The sequence below is a fragment of the Protopterus annectens genome, chromosome 13.part0 (genome assembly GCF_019279795.1).
Source record: "Protopterus annectens isolate FY-2018-M chromosome 13.part0, PAN1.0, whole genome shotgun sequence".
NCBI lineage: Eukaryota > Metazoa > Chordata > Ceratodontiformes > Protopteridae > Protopterus > Protopterus annectens.
The window spans coordinates 712551349-712572602 of NC_056747.1; the positions used below are offsets into that span (position 1 = coordinate 712551349).

General features: G+C 35.9%; 1 protein-coding gene across 1 annotated transcript in view; it reads right to left on the reverse strand.

Moving 5' to 3' along the window:
- Positions 1-472: 472 nt before the first annotated feature.
- The window catches only part of KIAA0100 (KIAA0100 ortholog), a 2229983-nt gene continuing 2209201 nt past the window's right edge, over positions 473-21254 (reverse strand). The window contains exons 38-39 of the mRNA XM_044054400.1: positions 2404-2547; positions 473-2245 (exon numbers count right to left, since the gene is read on the reverse strand). Of these exons, the coding sequence (XP_043910335.1) occupies positions 2060-2245; positions 2404-2547 (330 nt within the window). The 3' untranslated portion in view covers positions 473-2059. The remainder of the gene's footprint in view (positions 2246-2403; positions 2548-21254) is intronic.

The window sequence follows — 21254 nt, forward strand, 5'->3', positions numbered from 1 at the left end:
TGTATATATATATATATATATATATATATATATATATATAGGTATATATATATATATATATATATATATATCTATATCTATATGTATATATATATATATATATATATATATATATATATATATATATATATATATATATATATACCTATATATATATATATATATATATATATATATATATATATATATATATATATATATGTATATATATATATATATATATATATATATATATATATGTATATATATATATATATATATAGGTATATATGTATATATATATATATATATATATATATATATATATATATATATATATATATATATATATATATATATATATATATATATATATATATATATATATATATATATATATATATATATATATATATATATATATATATATATATATATATATATATATATACATATATATATATATATATATATATATACATACATACATACACCCACACACACACAAGTATATATACCTATAAATATATGTCTGAAAAACAATGCCACTGCTTTTTTTTCTGTGAACTCCTAAACCTTTTAATTTAGACTTCCAAGGCTGAATAAGTGCTGAAGGTTATTTCAGAGGTTATTGTTCACAATGGAGTGCCTTAAAACACTGCAAATCATATTCCATCATTTATGCTGTCCACTGCCTCGAAAATCCCCATGCAACTCTGCATATTAAATATACCAACTCACAAGGACAATGCACAGTGGTAAAATGTCTCAAGTCCCATAACTAGTCTTTTGATAACAATGGATGAAAATGTCATTGGATTACACATTGCCATTCAAACTGTGCTCATGGAGGGCTCAGTGCCTTCTGTGATGCACTGCTCAGTCCTTCAGATTCACTGGGATATTTGTTCTGGTTCAGATCAAAAGTGCAGATTCTACAAAAAAACTGATTCCAGAACTTGTTGCCATCCATACTTTTTAAGCAACAAACTAAAAATCTACAAGATTTCATAACCGTTCAGTCCATTAACTGTTTTACAGAATAAGAAATAAATTGGATTAGTTGAAACTGAGCAAATTCAACCACCATGAAAACAAATGTTTAAAAATACAGCAGTTAATCCCAAAATTTCCTGATGGCTGCAAATGTCACTCCTCTCTACAGAGAATGTATTTTAAAAATATTGAAACGAATTCTAGTAAAATGACATTCACCCTAACAAACTGTTACTGCAAGATTCTCCTTACTCTTATGATCACAATAAGGAGCCCTACAAGTGAGTTATGAAATTATAAGTAATAGTAAACAGTAATATTAAACCTGAGATAAGCAAAATGTGCAGCTCAAAGCTGAAGAATCCCAGTAGGGTCTCATCAAATGTTGCCACATTACCATTAGAATAATCACAAACACTTACAGGGGAAAAGCATGTGGCTCTCAGAGATATGATATGTCACTTCAAGATGTACAGACAGTGCTGTAACACAGAGGCGCACATCTGTGAACAGCCCGATGCTGTACTGGGTTCTCAATGAGAAAGATAAACACGAGGAGCCACTTCTTTAAAGAAGATACACAGACTTCTCTCCCCAGTGTGTTACAACATTAACTATTAAATGAAAGAGTGCTCCAAAGATTAGTTTAAAAAAAGAACTGGGATCACTGTTTTTAACATCATCAATGTATAATTCAAATTAAATTAACAACTCCCCTTTCACCTCTGGAAATAATGTCAATAGAAATTTAATTATTTTGTGCAAAACAGTCCCTTCACCTCTAAAAGGGGTCTACTCCTCAATATATATTTTATAATTTTTATATACATCTGTACATATTTTCCACAAAAAAAAAATATTTCTCCTTTCTTGATAAATCGTCTCATTTCTCTTGGCAATGATTCAACATGTGCACAACTCCACTCTTACAAACATGGTCAGCTCTGGCGACCTCATCTAAGCCTCCTGCTTTATCCATTCACTGCTTTCCCTTTGACAGGTAATTCTCCTCTAACAGCAAAAGGCTTGCTTTCCAAAAATGAGTCATTCATTTCCTGCTTCCAGCCACTTCAGTTTTTGTTCCCTATTTTCGCCTTCCAAATATAGACTTCTTCCCAGGGTTTTTGTCCGTTGTACTCAGCCCAATTAGTAAACGTGCTTTTTCCTCTTCTTCTTGTTGTTGAACATTTGTGTCAGTCTTTGCCTCAGAAGCTTTACCTTTTGCTTCTGCACCAGCAGTTGGTTTTAAACGCAATTTTTCTTTGATAACCTGGAGATGAGACATACAAGCATCAAGACTTCACAGAAATATCAGGGAAGTAATTTTATGTATGATTAATCTATTTTTCCCCTGTTTTGCCCCAAAATTTAGCCCTAACGCAACACAGTTTTACAGCACTATGGAGCAGAATAAAAACAGACTAGTACCTGAGCAACTACAGCCTTTCGGATGTCCTTCTTTACAGCCATTGCAAAGTCTAACCAAGTCCATGTGTTGTTATGATACTCAAGGCAAGGCAGCACAAGATTTAGCATATTCAGATCCCTCCAGTCAGCACTATTTTTTTCACCCTGTAATTAAAAAACACAAAGTATCAAAAGAAAGTATAATCAAAAATGAAAAATAAATTTTTGCTGTAGTTTTTGATCTGTAATAGACTATCTTCATGCCTGTTTCAACAATGAGCCCAAAGATTTTTCATCTTTGAGAGACTTCAAAAAGTTATACTGACACCATATATTACATGACGCAATGTAAGTAACCAATCTTTCCACAAAATTTTGTTTCTCCACAGAGTAAAAAATAAGAAAAGGAACAGAAAATGAGATGAATATAGTTGTTCCTCAAAAGGATACAGAAGGAATGCTGAGTACAAAAATCAACAATTAAAAATCAGGCTATTAATTTCCTGGGGATAAGTGTCTGGCCTAATGGCAAAGCAAGGGTAATGTATTCAGGAAGTGCAGTCTAATCGAACAGACACATTTAGAAAAATTACTGGTAAACAATTCATAGTGGCACAAAAAGACCTAGGAAACACTATGTAATTAAAAGCAGCTGTATTTGTTGAATACCTATACATATTAGTAAGCTGGTGTGTCTAGGAATACAGTGCAAAAGTACAGGTTCATAGGTAGATAATAACCTTGTGGCCCTGCGAGACCATAAGGAAGTTCACCCACATCATCCCCCATAACCTAGATGTGAATACATGGTCTCCCATCCCTTTGTTACATCTGCTTTGGAAGGTTACAATCAGATAGTGGTAAGGTGGTGATAAAGGTTTAGCTCTCCAGAGCCAGTGTTGGTTGTATCACTGGTTCTAGAGAAATGAAGGAGACTGAATAGTACAGGATCCTTCACAGTTCGGAAAATAAGGCAGAGAACTCCATGAAACAGTATGGGGAGATAGCATTTAACTGTGCAGGATAACTCAGGTTATCTAGGCATACAATTTTCTTAGTAAAGAATCTGGTTTCAGTTTTTCAAGTTAGTCTAGATGTTCACTGATTATATTTAATTACATGTCAAAATAGGGAATGAATGAAAGTGGAACTGCATCTGTTTTGGACCCAGTGCTACCCTACATGAGAAGGTGTGCTAAGTAAAATTACATTTTAACAATTGACACATGGTGATAAAAGGAAAGCTCATTATCCACGTAAGTATCAAAGTCTCTGGTGATTGCACCCATTTTGAGGCAGGTGTTATTATTATCGTATAAGGAGAAACAGTTAGAGAACTTGAAAGTAACAATAGTGCATTTCTTGGCATTAAGACTGAGCTGATGATTAATGCACCAGGCACTGGTCTGATTTAAACCCTTAGTGGAGAATGAATATTGGAAGGGATTCTGACAACTGCATCCAGTCTACAGACAACAAATCTGGTTAGCTACAGAACATTGACTTCTGCTTTCATGTCTGAGAAGTAAATGACAATGTGGAGGAAGCTTAGGACAAAGCCTTGAGGGACACCACTTGTGACATATATCTGACTGCAGAAAGCAGCAAAAAACCACACCAACGCAAGTTTTACTGGTAAGCCAATTAGCTATCCAGTGGATGACACTGGAATTAATGTTGAGATGGTTGAATTTATCAATAATACTTGCATGGAGGCTGGTATTAAAGGCCTTTGCCAGGGTAAGGAGAACAGTTTGGGCAAAATGGCTCACATCCACAGTCTTGTTGACACTTTCAAAACAAGTTAGTTAGAATCAACAAACATTATGAGCCTTCTACAAATCCAAAATGCTTGAGGTCAAGTGAATGGTCTCCTAAATCATTGTTAATTAGTACAATTACATGCACCATTATTTTACAAATTATGCCAGTTAAGCTAATAGGCCTACAAATACCAGCATCAGCTGTGGGACCACTCCTATGCAGAGCTGCCACAATGGCTGCTTTCCATGCATTTGGTTGGTACTCAACCTCTGGAGATACATAAGCTGAAGAAGTTAAAGGGGGGGGGGGTAGGACTAAGTGGTGCTTAGCACTTCTTAACAGACAAATGGGATACTACATTGTCTCACAGAACCAGTGATCTTTAGTTCGGAGTGTGCAAAAAGCACCTGAATCACAGTGCCGCAGAGTAGGGCGTGCTTAGAGTGGGATATAGGGAATATTTGGATGAGTAGGCGGAATGAAATTATAATTAAATTTGTCAGGTAGGATATTGACAATGATGCCATAGTCACTGTAGAAGAAATAAATAGATATACATTCTGTGAAGTAATGTGTTACTAACATAACTAAGGGAGTCCTTGCGATTATACTTGGTGATGACCTTAACTTTACAACTGGCCCTGCACTTCTTTACAGTGCACTTGAGTTTTGCTTACCAAAAGTTTTGAAAGCGGATTTACTACAGATAACTAAACATTTTTCCTCTTGCTGTAGAATGTGCTGATGTAAGAATTCCATCATATACGTTTAGTTTTTTAAACTTATGGTGTTTATGGCTGATGGGAACAGCTCTCTCAATACATCTAACTAAAAGAGAACAAAATTCAGATAAGAGTAGCAACAAGTTTGGGATTATCTGGGAATTTATACATATTAGGATTATCAAGAATACCATTAAATACAGAGTACATACCACTCAACCTCTTGACGAAAGAAATCTGGAAAAAAAAAAAAAAAATGGGGGGGACAAAAAAAAAAAAAGGACAACATATTTTAAATATTGCTCTTATAAACTTAGAAAGCTGCTAGACTAAAAGGATTGGTGTTAGCATTTATTTTATGAAGGATATAAAGTCTGAAACTCAAATATTTGTCATAATTTGGTTATTGTTTAGTGACTTCAATCATCTCTGATTTGCCAGAAAACAAAAGATTTTGCGAGGAACAGACCAAATATTTAAGGCAAAAATCTGGACATTCTGTGAAAATATGTACAGTTGAGAGGTATGTCTGATAGTTTTAAAGTAATCCCCAAATATAGCAAGATACTTGCGTATTGTGATGCAGATTTTAAAAAGGGAAACCTTCACAGTTAAGATGGTCAGGTGACCAGGGAAGAAATGACTTAAGAACAAGAGAATGGGGATTTCCCTGCAAGGACAAATATTAGAAGGTTAGCACCTCTGGTGGGAAAGGTTACTCTTTGGTTTAACAAGTTGTCATTACAAAATTGAGAGACCAATGAGTATACTTGTTGGTAGTATAAGTAAGACAACTAAAGCAAAAGTGGTTAAAATCTTTCATAAGAAGAAGAATGTTTGGATTAATGACTAGCTTTTCGATCTGTCTTAGGTATACATCATGCTTTGAGGGGGGTCGTGGATGGGATATCTGTAACTGGCAATGCTGAGATAAGCTGGGTCAACTGAGGATCGCTACGACATCAATACATTTCTGGCTGGTGCGAAGTAAAATCCAACAAAAGATTCTGGGGTCACAAATAAATATGGATATTCCCTTCCCCCACTCCCAACAGAAATTTAATGCAGCACGATAGACATTGAATATAAGTAATGATGGAGCGCTATTATTACCTACTGTTTGGGCTGAGCACAAAGGACAAGCTTCAATTAATAAGAATGAATGTCTTCACTTTATTATTTGTACTGCTTGCATTGAGTAGTGAGTGCTATGCTAAAGATGGAATTTGCTTTAATGGTCTGCTCATAAGCTGAGCTTTGTCTCAAAAAGGTACTATAAATTTATACACATGATCATTCATATTATATGTTTTTTTTTTACACACAAACCTGATGAAGTATTTATTTGGTACAAAAGCGATCTTTGTTAAAAGTGTTTTAATTTATATGTATTAATATTTATTCTGATAGACACCTAGTGGTAGGTCCTTTTGTTAGTCATTTTGTAAGTGAGTTAGTTTCTTAATTAATAAAGTTTGGATTAGTAGGTTAGCCTATATAAAGCAATAATAAGCTGTTAAATTACATATTTTAATTTGTCTCTAGCTTTTTAGTTTCAGTTCTAAGGTAGTACAGTCTTAGTTTATACTATGGTGTTAAGGGGGGGTAGGGGACTTGGTTAAAGGAATGAGTCTAATGCTTTCATTGCTCTTAACAGAACCACCCTCTGTAAACACTCCCTTGCTCCATATAACCGGATTATATATAAATAATAAATGTTTTTGATGTTTTTCATAATACTCAACTAAGATCGCTTGTTTGTGTGTTTCAGTAAAGGATATTCCATCTTTAACTCACCTATGGACTACCTACTATTTTCAATTTAATTACTTTTTAGTATGCATTTTAAAGTTTGATTTTTATTTGTGAAACAGGTGCATAACATAATTCAAGGAGTGAACTTCACACCCTCCACATTGCAAAGTTTATTGATTCATATTTGTTTGAATGCTGGCGACTGGCATTTAGTAGTTAAGGAGAAATTCTGATTTTTCCACACAGTTGCGCAATTTCAAGAGTTGGTGAATATATACATATTAAGGGATGTGGGGGTGCAGTTTTTTTTTTATTTCAGGTTTTCATTGAATTTGCAGAAAACCTCTTTTCGGCATGCTTCTTGTTTTCATTCCAAACATCTTACTTCTTTCCCTTTCCTACAGGGAATTTGTCAGGGCTAAATTATTGTGTTTTGACATTCAGAACTTTTGAGACTGAATCTAAGGAAACTGCTGTAAGGTTCTCCCAGATAGTATGAACAGACGTTAGAGAAGAGTTATCCTTTGTACCTTCTTTAAAAAAAAATGAAAGGACAAGGTTTATTTCATTACCAAGCCTCCCATATTTGTTAATAAAATACTGGAAAATGCTAAGAGTTATTGTCATGTATTATTAAGTGATGCTTTTTACCATGCGGTCTCATCTCAAGTCCATGTACAGACAGTATCACATCAAAAAACTGCACCTTTTGTGGAACTTTAAGTATGACTATTTTCTGAATCCAACCATTTTTCTGGAAATGAGAACAGGATCAGCTCCAGAACATAACTCCTTCTTTGTGGAACCAGGAGATTGCCTTGCCATGTGCGAGCCGATAGACAGAAATACAAAGGTATGTACACATGCAGACCACCAAAAACATTAGTCTTACCAAGAAGTACATACCCGTTTACTTTTTTTTAAATTGTTAATTAAATGTACATCACAACCCAAATCAACTGGCAAGACAAAGAACACGCAAAACTAATACAATATTCTTTACCAAGTACAAGAGTCCATAGAAGCAGAAGAATACACTATTGTGAAAAACTGAGTGGGCAATAAGGAATAATCATATGCAGAATAAAAGCTTCAGGACAAGTAAAGAACTAAACAGATTTACAACCAAACAGATACAAGAAAATCTGAAATAAAACTTTCATATGACTGCTACTAAATGACTACAGCATAACCAATACATCATAACGATTTTAAATACAAGCGTTTAATAATATTCAGCATTAGACACCAAAGAAGACTTGGGAAGTGAGATTGCACAGACAGAATGTGGACATAGCAATGGCAACAATAAGACTATGTACTAGAAAGTTGAAGGATGGGTAGATCATCCTGGCTCATTGAAACAGTATTAGTTAAAGCAACTTTTGCTCCAAAGGACTTGCAACTGACAGCTTTGAAAAAATACAATATTCTGTATAGTTATTGTTATTCCCTTTAAGGATCTGCATAAAAAATCCCTGTTTATCTTTATTTCTTGAGCCCCCCCCCTCATTTCATCATCATCCACTTCCACTTTGAATAATAGCTCTCTGCTTTGCTACGTATACGAGCCTTAACTGTGTAGCTCAGAAATACCCCTTCAAATCAGGTAATCTCAAACTACCTTGTTCTGTTGGAAGGATCAACTTACCCCACTTGACTTTTGCCCTCTTTCTCTCCGAGATAAGAGCCTTCAACTTTTTATTAATTGCTATCCACAACTTCTCCTCTGGTTGATAAAAAATATGCCTGACCTGTGTATAAAACTAAAGGGACTGAAAACATTTTCACAGCTTGTATCTTGCTATCCATAAATCAGAACTTCCAGTTTCTCAGTTTTTGTGTTATCTTTTGTTTAGTCTCTTCTCACACATCCTTAACTGCCATAACAGAATCCTTTTTAACCCATACTCCTAAGTACTTTATTTTTATGTCCTCATAAATATGGGTATTGCTAAACTAATTTGTGTGTGGATACATAGTTTACAGCTACTGCCTTTGTTTAATCTTAATTTTGTATCCCAAAAAAGACTTGAAACTGTCTCAGAATGTTCCACAACCATGAAAAGTTCTTTTCTGGTTTTATCAAGTACAAAATAATATTTACAAATAAAGCCAACTTTTCTTGAATACCATATCAATTATATCCTTGAATTTCTGAGTCCCTTATGTTCTTTGCCAATGGCTCTAAATATAACACAAATAAAGGGGAAAGAGGACACCCTGCCTGGCTCCTCTGTTCAAGCAGAACTTATCATAAAGGACCCCTTCAACACACATATTAATTTTCACCTCTGATCTTTCATACAGCCTCCTATTAACCTTACTGCTTCAGGGAATGCAAATGCTTCCACTGCAGTACTCAAAATCCCAACTTACTCTGTCAAATGCTTTCTCTATATCAAGACCTGCTAACAATAATGGTATTTTCTTACAATCTTCTTTCCTCTCGATGATTATTATTTTATTAATTTCAAATGTTTTGCCTCCCCTCCACAACACCACACTGATTGATATCTATCAATTTTTGCATCACCTTTGCCATTATTATAGGCATACACACTTTATTATTATGGTTTAGAATAAAAATGGGCCTTTATGAAGCTGCATCTGATCGCCCTTTACCATCTTTAGGTACTACAGCCATCACAGCTTTCTTTTACAATGTTGGTGCCTTTTCCTCCTTTTAAAACACTGTTAAACAAAACCTTCCAGATGTTTATCACTTTCTTCCCTCTTAGCTTCGAAATGTTCACATGAATACCATCTATTCCTGAGACTTTCCTGTAGACTGGTTGTACATCACCATTATTACCTCATTTGCTTCTATCCTGTTAATAATTGAGCATCATCCACCTCTAACCTTGGCATATTTAATTCTTCCATAAACATTTCCATTTGAACTTTTTGATTTCCACATTTCTCTACTTTACACAGTTTTTCATAAAATTTCTGCAATATTTCTAATACCACTACAAGATCCCTGGTTATCTTCCATGTTATAGACTCCCTAAGATTGGCAGCACCCCTTTCTGTTACCAGAGCCGCTGTGCTAAAAACTTTTGTGCCCTGGAGTCATTATCAAAAAACAGTTGTTCAACAGCAATTTTCTAAACTCATGTATATTATCCATGTAGTCTCTTATTTTCTCTCTAGCACTCTGCAGTCGTGCCTCTTCTTGTTCTTTGAGATTCTTATTACTTATTAACCATAGCTCTTTTTCTTTTATTTCTACCCTATTTTTAAACTCCATTTTCATTTTATTCCACTCCCTAGCTACATTTTCTGAAGAAATTTCTATCTTCCCTACAAACTTCAGAAAAATGTCCACTACCCATTCCTCAAATTCCTCTCTGTTTAACCAGCATCTGATTTTTATTTCATTACCTTGCATTTTTATTTTAGTTGTTATTGGCGCATCATCTGAAACAGTTTGATAACAGACTGGATGCATATCAAAAATTCAATTAAATGCACATGTTCCTGTGAAATATAATTTATGTGTAGTCTATCCCAGTTTTTGCACCTTGGAGAATAATATATAAATTATCTCTGAGCTTCTACTACTGAATTCACATCTTCCATACCAAATATTTTAATAAATTTCTTCAGAAATCTACCCACTTTTGTTATATTTCCCAGTTTTTTAATTTCTAGTTTTAGTTTTTGTGTTACATGCATATACTAATGTCTGGCAGGTTAATCTTTTATACAGCTGCTTCTTGTCATATCCAGTTGAACCTATGTTACATCTTACAAGACTTTGTTTTAATGAAAACCCTCAAAAGAATAACAACAAAAAACACATCCCCAAAAAACCAGGAACCTATTAACTTAATAAAAACACAAAAATATGTGCATCTTCAAAAAATGACATTTAGCCCTCCTAATAGGAACAAATGTCCCAGATTGACAGCTATACTAACAGACTTTAAGTGAACTACAATGAAGGTTATCCATGCTAAAAAACACATAGTACAGCTTGTGTTTTTACTTGCACTGTGTGCTGTCTGTTTTTGTCTTATCTTTTACTCCTCGCCCAGATGTAGAAAATAACCTGAATGCTTTCAAAAAGCATTACCTGTTAGCCACTAAAAGGTAAAAGTATTCCGTTTTATTGCCCTCTTATCAGACTGTCTCTACAGAAACATGAGAACCAGACACACCGTTGCCTTTAGCTACAAGTTTCTCATGTTGTACTGTGAACATTTACTTGCTAAAAGAAAACTTTTCATCATATTCAGTGTTCTTTTATTTACTTGCTTCCCCTTAAAACCTCTTATTTCATCAAGCCAAGGGCCTTAATCCAGTCATTCCTCTATGCAAGATAGAAAAAGAATATAAATTTTACTTATACAATGCTCTGCATACTTTTACAACCTGCCTCTCACCTCAACAACCTAAGATTACAGCCTATTATCTTAAATATGCTTTTGGGCAGGTTTTCTTCTCTTTTTATACTGCAGTATGTACAGTTCTTAAAACTAAACAACAAAAAAAGAAAGAAAGGAGGAAAGAGCACCTGTTTAGTTTAGTATTCATATAACACAAACATAACTGAAATGCTTTACTATATAATATGCAGTCTATGTCATTTTTATAAAAATATTGTTAAGAACAGAAATTGTTTTACTTACAGTTACCACTTTCTTTTCTCTTCCCCTTTCTTTAATGGTGTTCTAAACATTAATGACATGAAGCAGGGCATATGCTTTGGAATCCCCTACAAGTTTAATGAAGTTAAAAAAAAGTCGAATATTTTCAGGTTTTCTGTTTTTCTTCCTGTTGATTTCCATCTCCCAACTCAAGTCTCTGGTTCATTTCCAAAGTACTCCTGTTTCATCTAGTTAACTCATGTACTTTTCTCTGTCTCAAGCATTTCCTTTGGAACACTGGAAAAGGTTTCATTGGTGTGGTGTCTAACAGCTTTATTATCAGTAGAATAAGAAGCAGAATCCCCTTCTGTTTGATAGTTCACTTTTTGTTGGACAAATTTTTATATTTCCTACTTAACATGTTCTTCATCAAAACATGACTTTGACCCTCAGGAAAAAATATTCTGAAGATAGCTGAATACAGCAGTTTGAATCTTACACCTGCCTCTCAACATTCTCTGATTGCTAGAATAAATTTACTCCTCATCTGCATAGTATACAGTGCATAATAATTTTCCAAAAAAACTTTACTGTCTCCAACTTTTAGTATTTTGTCCTCCTGCTACAGTTTTGTCAGAATCAACTCTCTCTGCTGGTAGGATTGCATCTTTACTATCAGAGATCTTGGCTGCTTTCTCATGGCTAGGTTTAGGGCATGCAAATGATGTTCCCTTTCAATTAAAAACACATGCTGTGGAATACCAGTCCAGATGCTAAATTGTGCTTTCATAAAATGAATACAGTGTGTTCCTTCCAGTTTTTCTGGTACAGCAGAAAATTTCAGGTTTTACCTAAGTGCTCTGTCCTCTAATTCTACCATTTTTTGGAACATCAATCCTTAAGCAGTCTCATACCCACAGTCAGTCTTTTCTTCATTTTGACCTCTGATTTTTGCAGTTTTACCAGGTCATCTGAATATATGTTTAAATCTTCTTCCATTTTTACAGCCTTTTATGTGAGTTTATATACTCCTTCAATGTTCTTTTTATTTTAATTAGCTCTGAGCACGTGACTTATTTTTACTCTAGATTACTGGAAGTCATGTCTTGCACCAAGGCAGAGCTTGAACTGCTTTTTGCTGAAGAGCTGCTGGATTCTTCCCAGCCAGTGTTTTCTCCTTATCTTTTGTGGTTGTTTTTCTTTCAGGTTCTCTAAATTTCTTCTTTGCTGGCATCCAGGCACTGCACTTACTAGGCATTAACTGAAAATTTCCCAAAAAAGGCAAATTCGCTGGCTTTCTTTTCTGAGTTTCTGTTTTCACACTAGGAGAGCTGAAATTAAGCTGTCACAAAGTGTGCAGCCATCTTGGAAGTCCTCAGTTGTCATTACATTATCCTACTACTCTATTTTCTGTTACTAAAACATTACAGAAAGTCAACTCTTGTACACAGGGATAAAACCCTAACTAAACCACCCAAATCAACTAGTAATTTAACAATGGAAGAGAAAGTCAGGGCTGATGGGAGTGAGAGCAAGGCAAATTGTTCCACTGTGATTTTGATATTGAGAAAATGTTGAATGTTGCAGCAATGCAGCAAAAACTACCAAAAACTAGAGCCCAATACATACCACTCAACTTATTTTGTCAATAATTCTACATAAAGCCAAAAATTAAAGTTGGAGAACGGGACAAAAAGTGAAGAAAATTTTTAAATATTCACTATACTTTTAGTACTCTAATTCACTTAAAAAGTTACCAGAAAAATGCATTTTGTATCAACATATGTTTTCTGGATGGGAATTCCAAAAGTATAAGGTATGGCATTACTGACAGACTACAATCTTTCTGGTATTACAAGAAAATCAAACATTTTATGAGAGACAGGGCAAAAATATTTGGCAAAATGAGGGGCTACCCATATTTCTAACTACCTATTCATACTTCCTCCCTAAACTCTTCACTCATCGCACCAAACCACTTTAACAATGCCATTCACATTGACCCCAAATACAGACTGAATAACTGCATTTCAACTCAACTCAAAATAAAATGAAGTGGAAAAATACTATCAAAAACAAGAATCAGTAATAACACAATATACTAAAATCCTCTTTGGAGACAACATTCACCCTAACCCTGACCTCACCTATCACAAACAATATTAAGACAATTCTCTTCCACACACTACTTCCACAATGGTAAATCCCTAACTCAGGTAACAACACATATTAGAAACATGCAACATAAAACCACTGAACTACATGCCTGGATAGCCCAACACAAGCCGGATATTCTCATTATAACTGAAACTAGGCTTACACTCAGCATAACCGAATCAGAAGTTATACCCCCCCCAGCTATATCATCATCCATAATGACCGTATAAAGAGGAAAGGTAGAAGGACTACTTTAATATTTCCCAATTACCACCACATCTTGCCTACAATAACCCAATAACTTCAATTCAGCAGAGCTTCTTATTACTTTCCTGAAAATACACAAATATGTATTACTATCATTTACATCCTTCCTGGAGACAATACAGTTACATTGGAAGATATCCTACATTGGATATCAGTAACAATTCCACAAAAAAAAACACTACTGAGTGATGCCAATATCAATTGGTTGGACATAACCTCTAAATCCCCCACATCTAGCATGAACTTACATTGTTTCACAAAACTAATTATAGTCACACAGTCCAACAAGACATCAAATTGCTTATTAGGCTGGATCCTAGTATCAGATGCTAGCACATTCAAAGCCACAGCTACAATGTCAGACTCTCTGAGTGACCATCTCTAAATCTATACAACCAGACATCTCACAATTTCACTTAAATAGCATGTTTATAAAACAACTAGAAACCTGTCCAATTTAACCTAGAAATATGCACTACTATCTTATCATCTATTAATTACAACTCCTAAAAAACATCTCTTTAGATGATGCTGTAAATGAGTTTAATACAGCTTTCCTAAATAGCCTTGCACCTCCTAAAATAGAAGAAACTAAAATAAATAATGGAATTTGGCTATCAAAAGAGAGAAGAATACTAGTGTAGGATACAGAAAAAAAGTGTGGAAAGAATGTCAAAAATATAACACACCATGATAACTTGAAAACTTCAGAAAGCTCCACAATCATACTAAAATAAGCAAATAAATGAAGACAAACTATACTAAAACAACATTAAGAACAATAGTAAACACAACTCTAAAAAAATTCTTGTCAGCCATTACAGAAATCTAACATTCAGGACAAAAATTCAACCCTAACCTCTCTCCCAATAACTCAAATAACTCACTACCTGAAACTGTAATAGAATTCAACTCTTTTTCATAGATAGTATATCATCCCTTTCCAAGGATTTCCCAACATTTAATTCCAACCCGGCCCAAGAGCCACATATTACCACATCCAGTTTCACCTTTAAACCTGTGCCCACATCATATATAAAACTACTCAAACCATGCTCTACTTCAGCAGATGACATTTCCAAGTGAGCACCTTAAAAGACCAGCCAAAAATATTACCTATCCTGCCTTAATCCTTGCAAATAGGTCAATCCAGGAATCCCACATTCTCTCTCTGGAAAAAATCTCACATTATCCCTCTACACAAAGAAGGAAATAAAAACAGACATCACTAACTTTACACATGCAGCAATCATATCCGCCTTTCCGAAATACTTGAAAATGTATTAAAAAATAATTGCTAAACTACCTCCAGCAAGAAAAACTCTTGTCCCCCACACATGACTTCTGTCCTCCCACAATGCTAACACTGCACTTCTAACCTTTATAGATACTGTCAACAAAGGTACAGACAATGGTAAACTAGTCTCCTCTTTATTTATAGACTTGTCTAAAGTCTTCAACACAGTTTTCACAGCAAACTTCTATTTCAAATGTATAGGTCTATCTCAGCCCTCCCTTCTATGGTTAAAAAGCTACTTGTCCATCAGGTACCACTCCACCCTCTCTTTATACCTCCCAGTCACCACTGCTGTAGCACAAGGCTCTATCCTTGGTACTGTCCTCTTTAACATTCTCAAAAAAGCCCTACACACACACACACACACACACACACACACACACACACACAAAACAGGCCTCCTTAATACAATACACAGACAACTCCACACTCATATGTACATCTGACAACCTGGCACATCTCCAAAAAATTACTCAAGAAGTGTTAACACTGGCTTTGTGAATCACAACTCATGCTTAACCATTAAAAAAAAAATACTACAACTTTTTTCACCAACTCCTTCACTCATAAGGAAACACAACTTAAAATCCTCTCTCTTAATAATACAACCACTGAAGTCACTTTTCATAACAAATTATTATTCATTTTTATTTATTTAATATTTATTTACCAGGAAAGTCCAACTGGGACAGAGCCCATTTTCAGCTGCGGCTCATGTAGAAACACTCCAGAAGCATGTCTTTGGAATGTAGTAAGAAACCGAAGCATCCAGAGGAAACCCACACAAATGCAGGAAGGACATGCAGACTCCGCAAGAAGGCACTCCAGCCAAGAATCAAACTGGAGAATCTCTTACTGTGAGGTGACAATGCTAACCCCTGCACCACTGTACCACCCAATCCTCTTATTTGGGATGAAGTGGATGAAACTCCCCTCTGTCTACAAATCTATCAAATCTGCTGGATATGGCCTATACCCATACTATTCTGCTAAGGCCTGGAACCCTCTTAACTGCATCCATCAGGTCAATACCCTCCCTCCAGTCCTCTAAACCCATTCTGACAGATTTCTTAGCCAAAATCTCTGTCTTTTCTTGCACAGCTTTAGGAAAAATTATAACCCTAAATATGAAAAAGTACCTGTTCATAACTTGTAACTCTTTACTCATCCTTCTTCACTCATTCCTTATTTTAGTCAATTTTTCTCCCTGACTCTCTTTTTCTAAATAAAACATAACCTTGTTTTTTTTTCTCATTTCGTGTTACAATTCCTGTTTGTATTATACTAACTTACCTTTAATTTCTCTATAAACTGGCTAACATGTCTCTAAATATTAAATCATTGCATATAAATTATATATATTCCTAGCCAGTGTTTTCCCATTATGTCTAACTTGGTATAATTATTTAAACTAAATGGTTTTGTATTATTTTTGTAGAGTGTAAAATTATTGTACTTCATATATTTTTGTAATACTTATAATTTTTAATCCCCAGGCCTCCAGTGAAACAGGACACCTACCCAGTGGGACTTTTCTGGTAATCACATTTCAGTAAATAAATATATAAAATTTAAGAGCTGCCTCTCTCCATTACTAGTGTAGGGGGCTGTCCTTAGCTAAATTTTCCCAATCCACATATTCAAGTTGTTCTTGAATATGGCCAAGGATGATCTTTGTTTTAAATAGATGGGGAGTCTGTTCCAGAGAAGTGGTATCCTTTCAGGATATACCTGTCCATCCAAACCATTCCGCTGATGTTGCAGAAGAGGTTCAGATCCCTAGACCAAGCATTTCTGATGCCATTTGACTTGCTGTTGTGCAGTAAATCCATCAATATTGGGTCAGAGGATGCCTTGTATGATACACACAGGTCACCTCTTAGCAGTTTGCAGGATACTGAGTATAGTCTTTGAGTCAGTCTATGTGGGACATATAGTTTAGGGATTGTATCCTTTTACTAAGGTATGTCTGTGGGCATTCCAGTTGTTGCATGTGTTTAGACAGATACATTCTAAAGGGGACTTTATACTCAATGACTGGCCTAATTAGGGTTGAGTAAAGGCAGCCAATGACATCCTTAGATCTAGATACAATCCCTTTGTTTATAAGCTGTGCAATATAGAAGGACCTTCATGAGACAATGGACATATGTTGGCCGAACGTTAGGTCACTGTCCACATAAATTCCAAAATCCTCCATAAGTGGTTCAACTATTAGGGGCAGACAGATTATCAATGTGGTAGTTCTCAAGGTAGATGACTTTCCCAAAGGATACATTAATGCATTATTTTGGCATTTAGTTTCAGTACAGGATTCCAGTACCAGTTATTTATTTGGGACCAACATTCCTGCAGGAAGGCTAAGTCATTTGGGGATACAATAACTGCTCCTAGCTTGCAGTGATCTGCAAACTTAATCATACAGAGCCCTTTGGTATTGGCTTTTACTTCACAGAAGCAAATGCCAAATAATAGAAGTCCCAGCATAGAAACATGGAGGACTCCACTGATGAGTGGTCTCTTTCTGGAGAGATTATTACTTACTACTTACTATAACTTTAGATCTAGACAAGCAGGTCTATTTCCATTAAGCAACAAGACAAAGCCACAGGCTTTCAGTCAGCTTGGCAGCTGAAAATGTTTCAGGCTACCAGCCCCTCTCCTTTTTTATTTACAATGTTCTGCAAAGTAGCTTTCTCTGCAGAGTTCTGTTAATGCAGTGTTAAGTCAGACAGGAAACAAATATATTACACATATAATTTCTCTAGACCACATCTCCAAGATAAAGGGATGGAGGGAAGGTATGCTGAAGAGGAAGGGCCAGCTCTTCCGGATCTAATGCTATGGTAAGTACATAACTTTCGTCTTTGAGATGAGGAAGTCAATCCTCATCAAACAAAAGGAAAGAGATGCAAGTTTATCCTTCTGGATGGTCATTTTCATGGGAACAGATATCTAACAACTATGGCCTCAAAAGAAAACCTGATTGAGATCTAGAGTTCACACCCAGCTTGCAGTATCTTGCAAATGTTTTCAGTGAGATCCATACAGATGCCATGCAGACATCACTCAAGGAGGGTTCCTACAAAAAGCCTGACAAGTAACCATTGCCCTGACACAGTGAGCTAAAGACAGAAAAGTCCACGTTTTATTGCATTTTTTGTTACAGAATTTAATAAAATCTGTCAGTCATGGAGATAAAGTAATTTCAGAAACCAGAAGGAACAGCTTCTTTTCTGAATGTGAGACACAGTTATTTCTAGGAAAAATTTGAGATGCTATGGACATACATATAATGTAAAAAGTGTTCAGCTCTCATACACTAATTATGAAAAAAGACAAGCGACTGATATTCTTCTCAGTGGCTATCCTAGACACAACAGATGGATTATCTTTCAAGGGCACACTGTCTTTACAGAAAATCAAGTACATTGTGTTGATGAACAAAGCTTAGAATTCAAACTCTTCTGGTGGAGTAGTGATGGATGGTCTTTTACCATGTGGTTCATTGGTGGGGTTTTTAAATGATATGAATTGTGTAACTGGAATGTTCTGATGAAGTTCTGTTTTACTGGAAATGAAAGCTCTTGATATTAATAAACATGATTTTGTTTCAACCTCAAGTTGGTGGTTTCTGGGGCTGCAAGTGGTGGTTTGTTTTCAGTTCGAGTAGTGTAAAGTAGTCCTGAGGACTGCTTCTAGATTGCAGCATCCCTAGGAAATTCTTCTGGAAGACGGATGACAGAAAGGAAGCTGCAACACTTGGTTATGGTTAGGAATGTAAATGTTCACAACAAGGCTTTCTTCAGTTATGGAAAAAATCTTCCACAACACTGAAGGGCTGAGGGAGCAATCATGTGGCATTACCAGACAGTGAAAGACTGTGCTAGACAACTAGCTATCACCAGCGTGTGGTCATCTATAAGAAAGCACTTAGACATAGCTCATTCCCATACCCTCAATGCTTCTCAACAACCAGGGCAAGAATGAGTTGCTCCTGCATAATTACGTCCCAGTCTACTGGCGTTTTACCTGTGTGGATGTTAACAGCACATTGAACTGAAAAGTCCTGAAAGGTCTAGAAAGTAAGAACTGCCCTCACCTCTAAAATGTTGATGTGCTGACTAGCATCTGTCTGAAGTTGCAGTTCTTGGAGAGTATGCCTTTGACAGACTCCACAACCACAAGGCAGAATCATCTATGGTGACATCCACATCAAGGTTAAGGACCGAGAAGCAAATCAAATGAGACCAGAAAGCACACTAAGGTCCGCTGAAGAGCTCTTCAGTAAGACATAGCATTTGAAACCAAGTAAATAATTGTCTCAAGATATTGAGATGAAGTGAGGTAGGCTCTGAGATAATCTGCATCACTGTACTCTTTAAATAAGCATCCTGTCCGAGTAAAGACATGCCTCGCAGACTATGGTCTGTGTACATCTCTTGAATGTGAACAGTTGAATGGGTTCTATAATATGTAGTGTTCACTGTGAAATTCAAAGAATGGAAGAAACTCAGGAGAGACTTTCTCGCAGAAATAAGATTGTTCCAAGTTAAAATGGCCAGTAGTTCAGGTTTTTGCAACTATGGACATGCATTTGGTGAGCACCTTTGGGGCTGAGGTAACAATAAATTTATGTGTCCAGCACTGATAACTGCTTCTCACCGAGAATTGAGAAAAATTCACAGACTCAATGATGATCTTTATGTGAAGGTGGGCATCCTCAAATTTGAAATAACAAATCCAGTCTCCTTCTGACACACAAGGAATGATGGACAACCATACAAAAACATACTCTTTGAGGATTAATTTGTTCATTCTGCTCAGTGTGAGTATAAAACTGAGGTCCTTTGACTTTCTGGGAACTAAAAATAATTTTGGGTGAAAACTAGATCATTTTTGGTTTGATGTTACCTGTAGGATGGTTGAATTTGTAGGTTTAAGACCCGTATTATTGCAACAGAATTTTAAAAGAGTAGGATGACTGCATTGGGAGTAGGGCTACATTGGAGACTAGAAAGGGAGCATATAGCCTTTGCATATATCATATATATCTGTCCCAATCCATCTCCCTTGTGTGAAAGTCGGCCATGCATCCAGTTCTCAGGACTCTGATGAGGACCTGGGCCAGCTGGCTGAACAGCACTTTCTGCAACATTCGCACATCCATAATCCTATTCTTGAGTTCCTCCTTCAGGGAGGACAATCTTGGCTATACCATCTTGTGCAGGCACGCATCTGCAGCTGTGACATTAAGGCATCAGTACAGTCACAACTGCAGCAAGACTCTGTAACTGAATGTGAAATATGTAAACAAGATCTCATGGAGTTCCTCTTTGAACCCAAACTCATGGAGGTCTTTAAGCTTATTCAGCACCTTCCTAACTACTTGCATATGGCAATGGGGCAGTTGAGATAAGTATCCGAGGGCCATAATCTCCAATGTGGCAAAGGAGCAAATTATTTTAACATACTTTGTCAGAGTTATAGACTCACTGTCCAGCAGCAGTGGCAAAATTCTGTGGCCTCTGGGACCTGTGCTAGGCTACAAAGATCATGCAAGAGTCAAAATGCTTATTGAGTTGCTCTGCTTACACTGGTAGTAACTTGTAAACAGAAACTGACTTAAGAAACAGGAAGGGACAGGAAAGGAATACAACAAACGATGAAGCATTAACATTTTCATTGAATGTTTCATTAGGAATACATTCATGTAACTTTGACCAATGTTTTATAGACCTCACCAAAACTGCTGGTTTATACACACCAGAAAGTTCTCTACTACAGTAGTTTGTAAGTGCATACAAAATACAAGGCAACTGAGTATTACGACCATTTAACACCTTGCTGGTACACAACCTCAGACCAAACTGCCATTCTCAAAGAGGGCCAGCCCAGTTAAGCCAGGGGTGAATTTGAGTTCACCCAACCAATCATTAAGTTCCCATATGAAGAAAGATAATGTACCACACTGCTGCATTTACAGTGGGAGTGTATTCCAAAGGTGGGGAAAGTGCCATGTAATGGACTTATCTCTCTACTGTGTCTTTTTTAGCTGCTGGTAAAGATTTAGATCCCAAATTCTGGTATTTACCAGATTATATGACTTGTGGAGATAAAAAAGCTTCAGGACCACTAGACCCCTACTGGCTCAGAAAGCAAGGCACAGATCTCTCCCAGGAGTCTATAAGGCACTAAATATAGGGGCAGTGCTTCCAGTCTTTTGACAGCCTAGGGTTTTTAATCCAGTGATGATCTTAGTTAGGAAACTATCGGGTCGACTAGTTGCTAGATATACCTAGTTTGGTACATCCC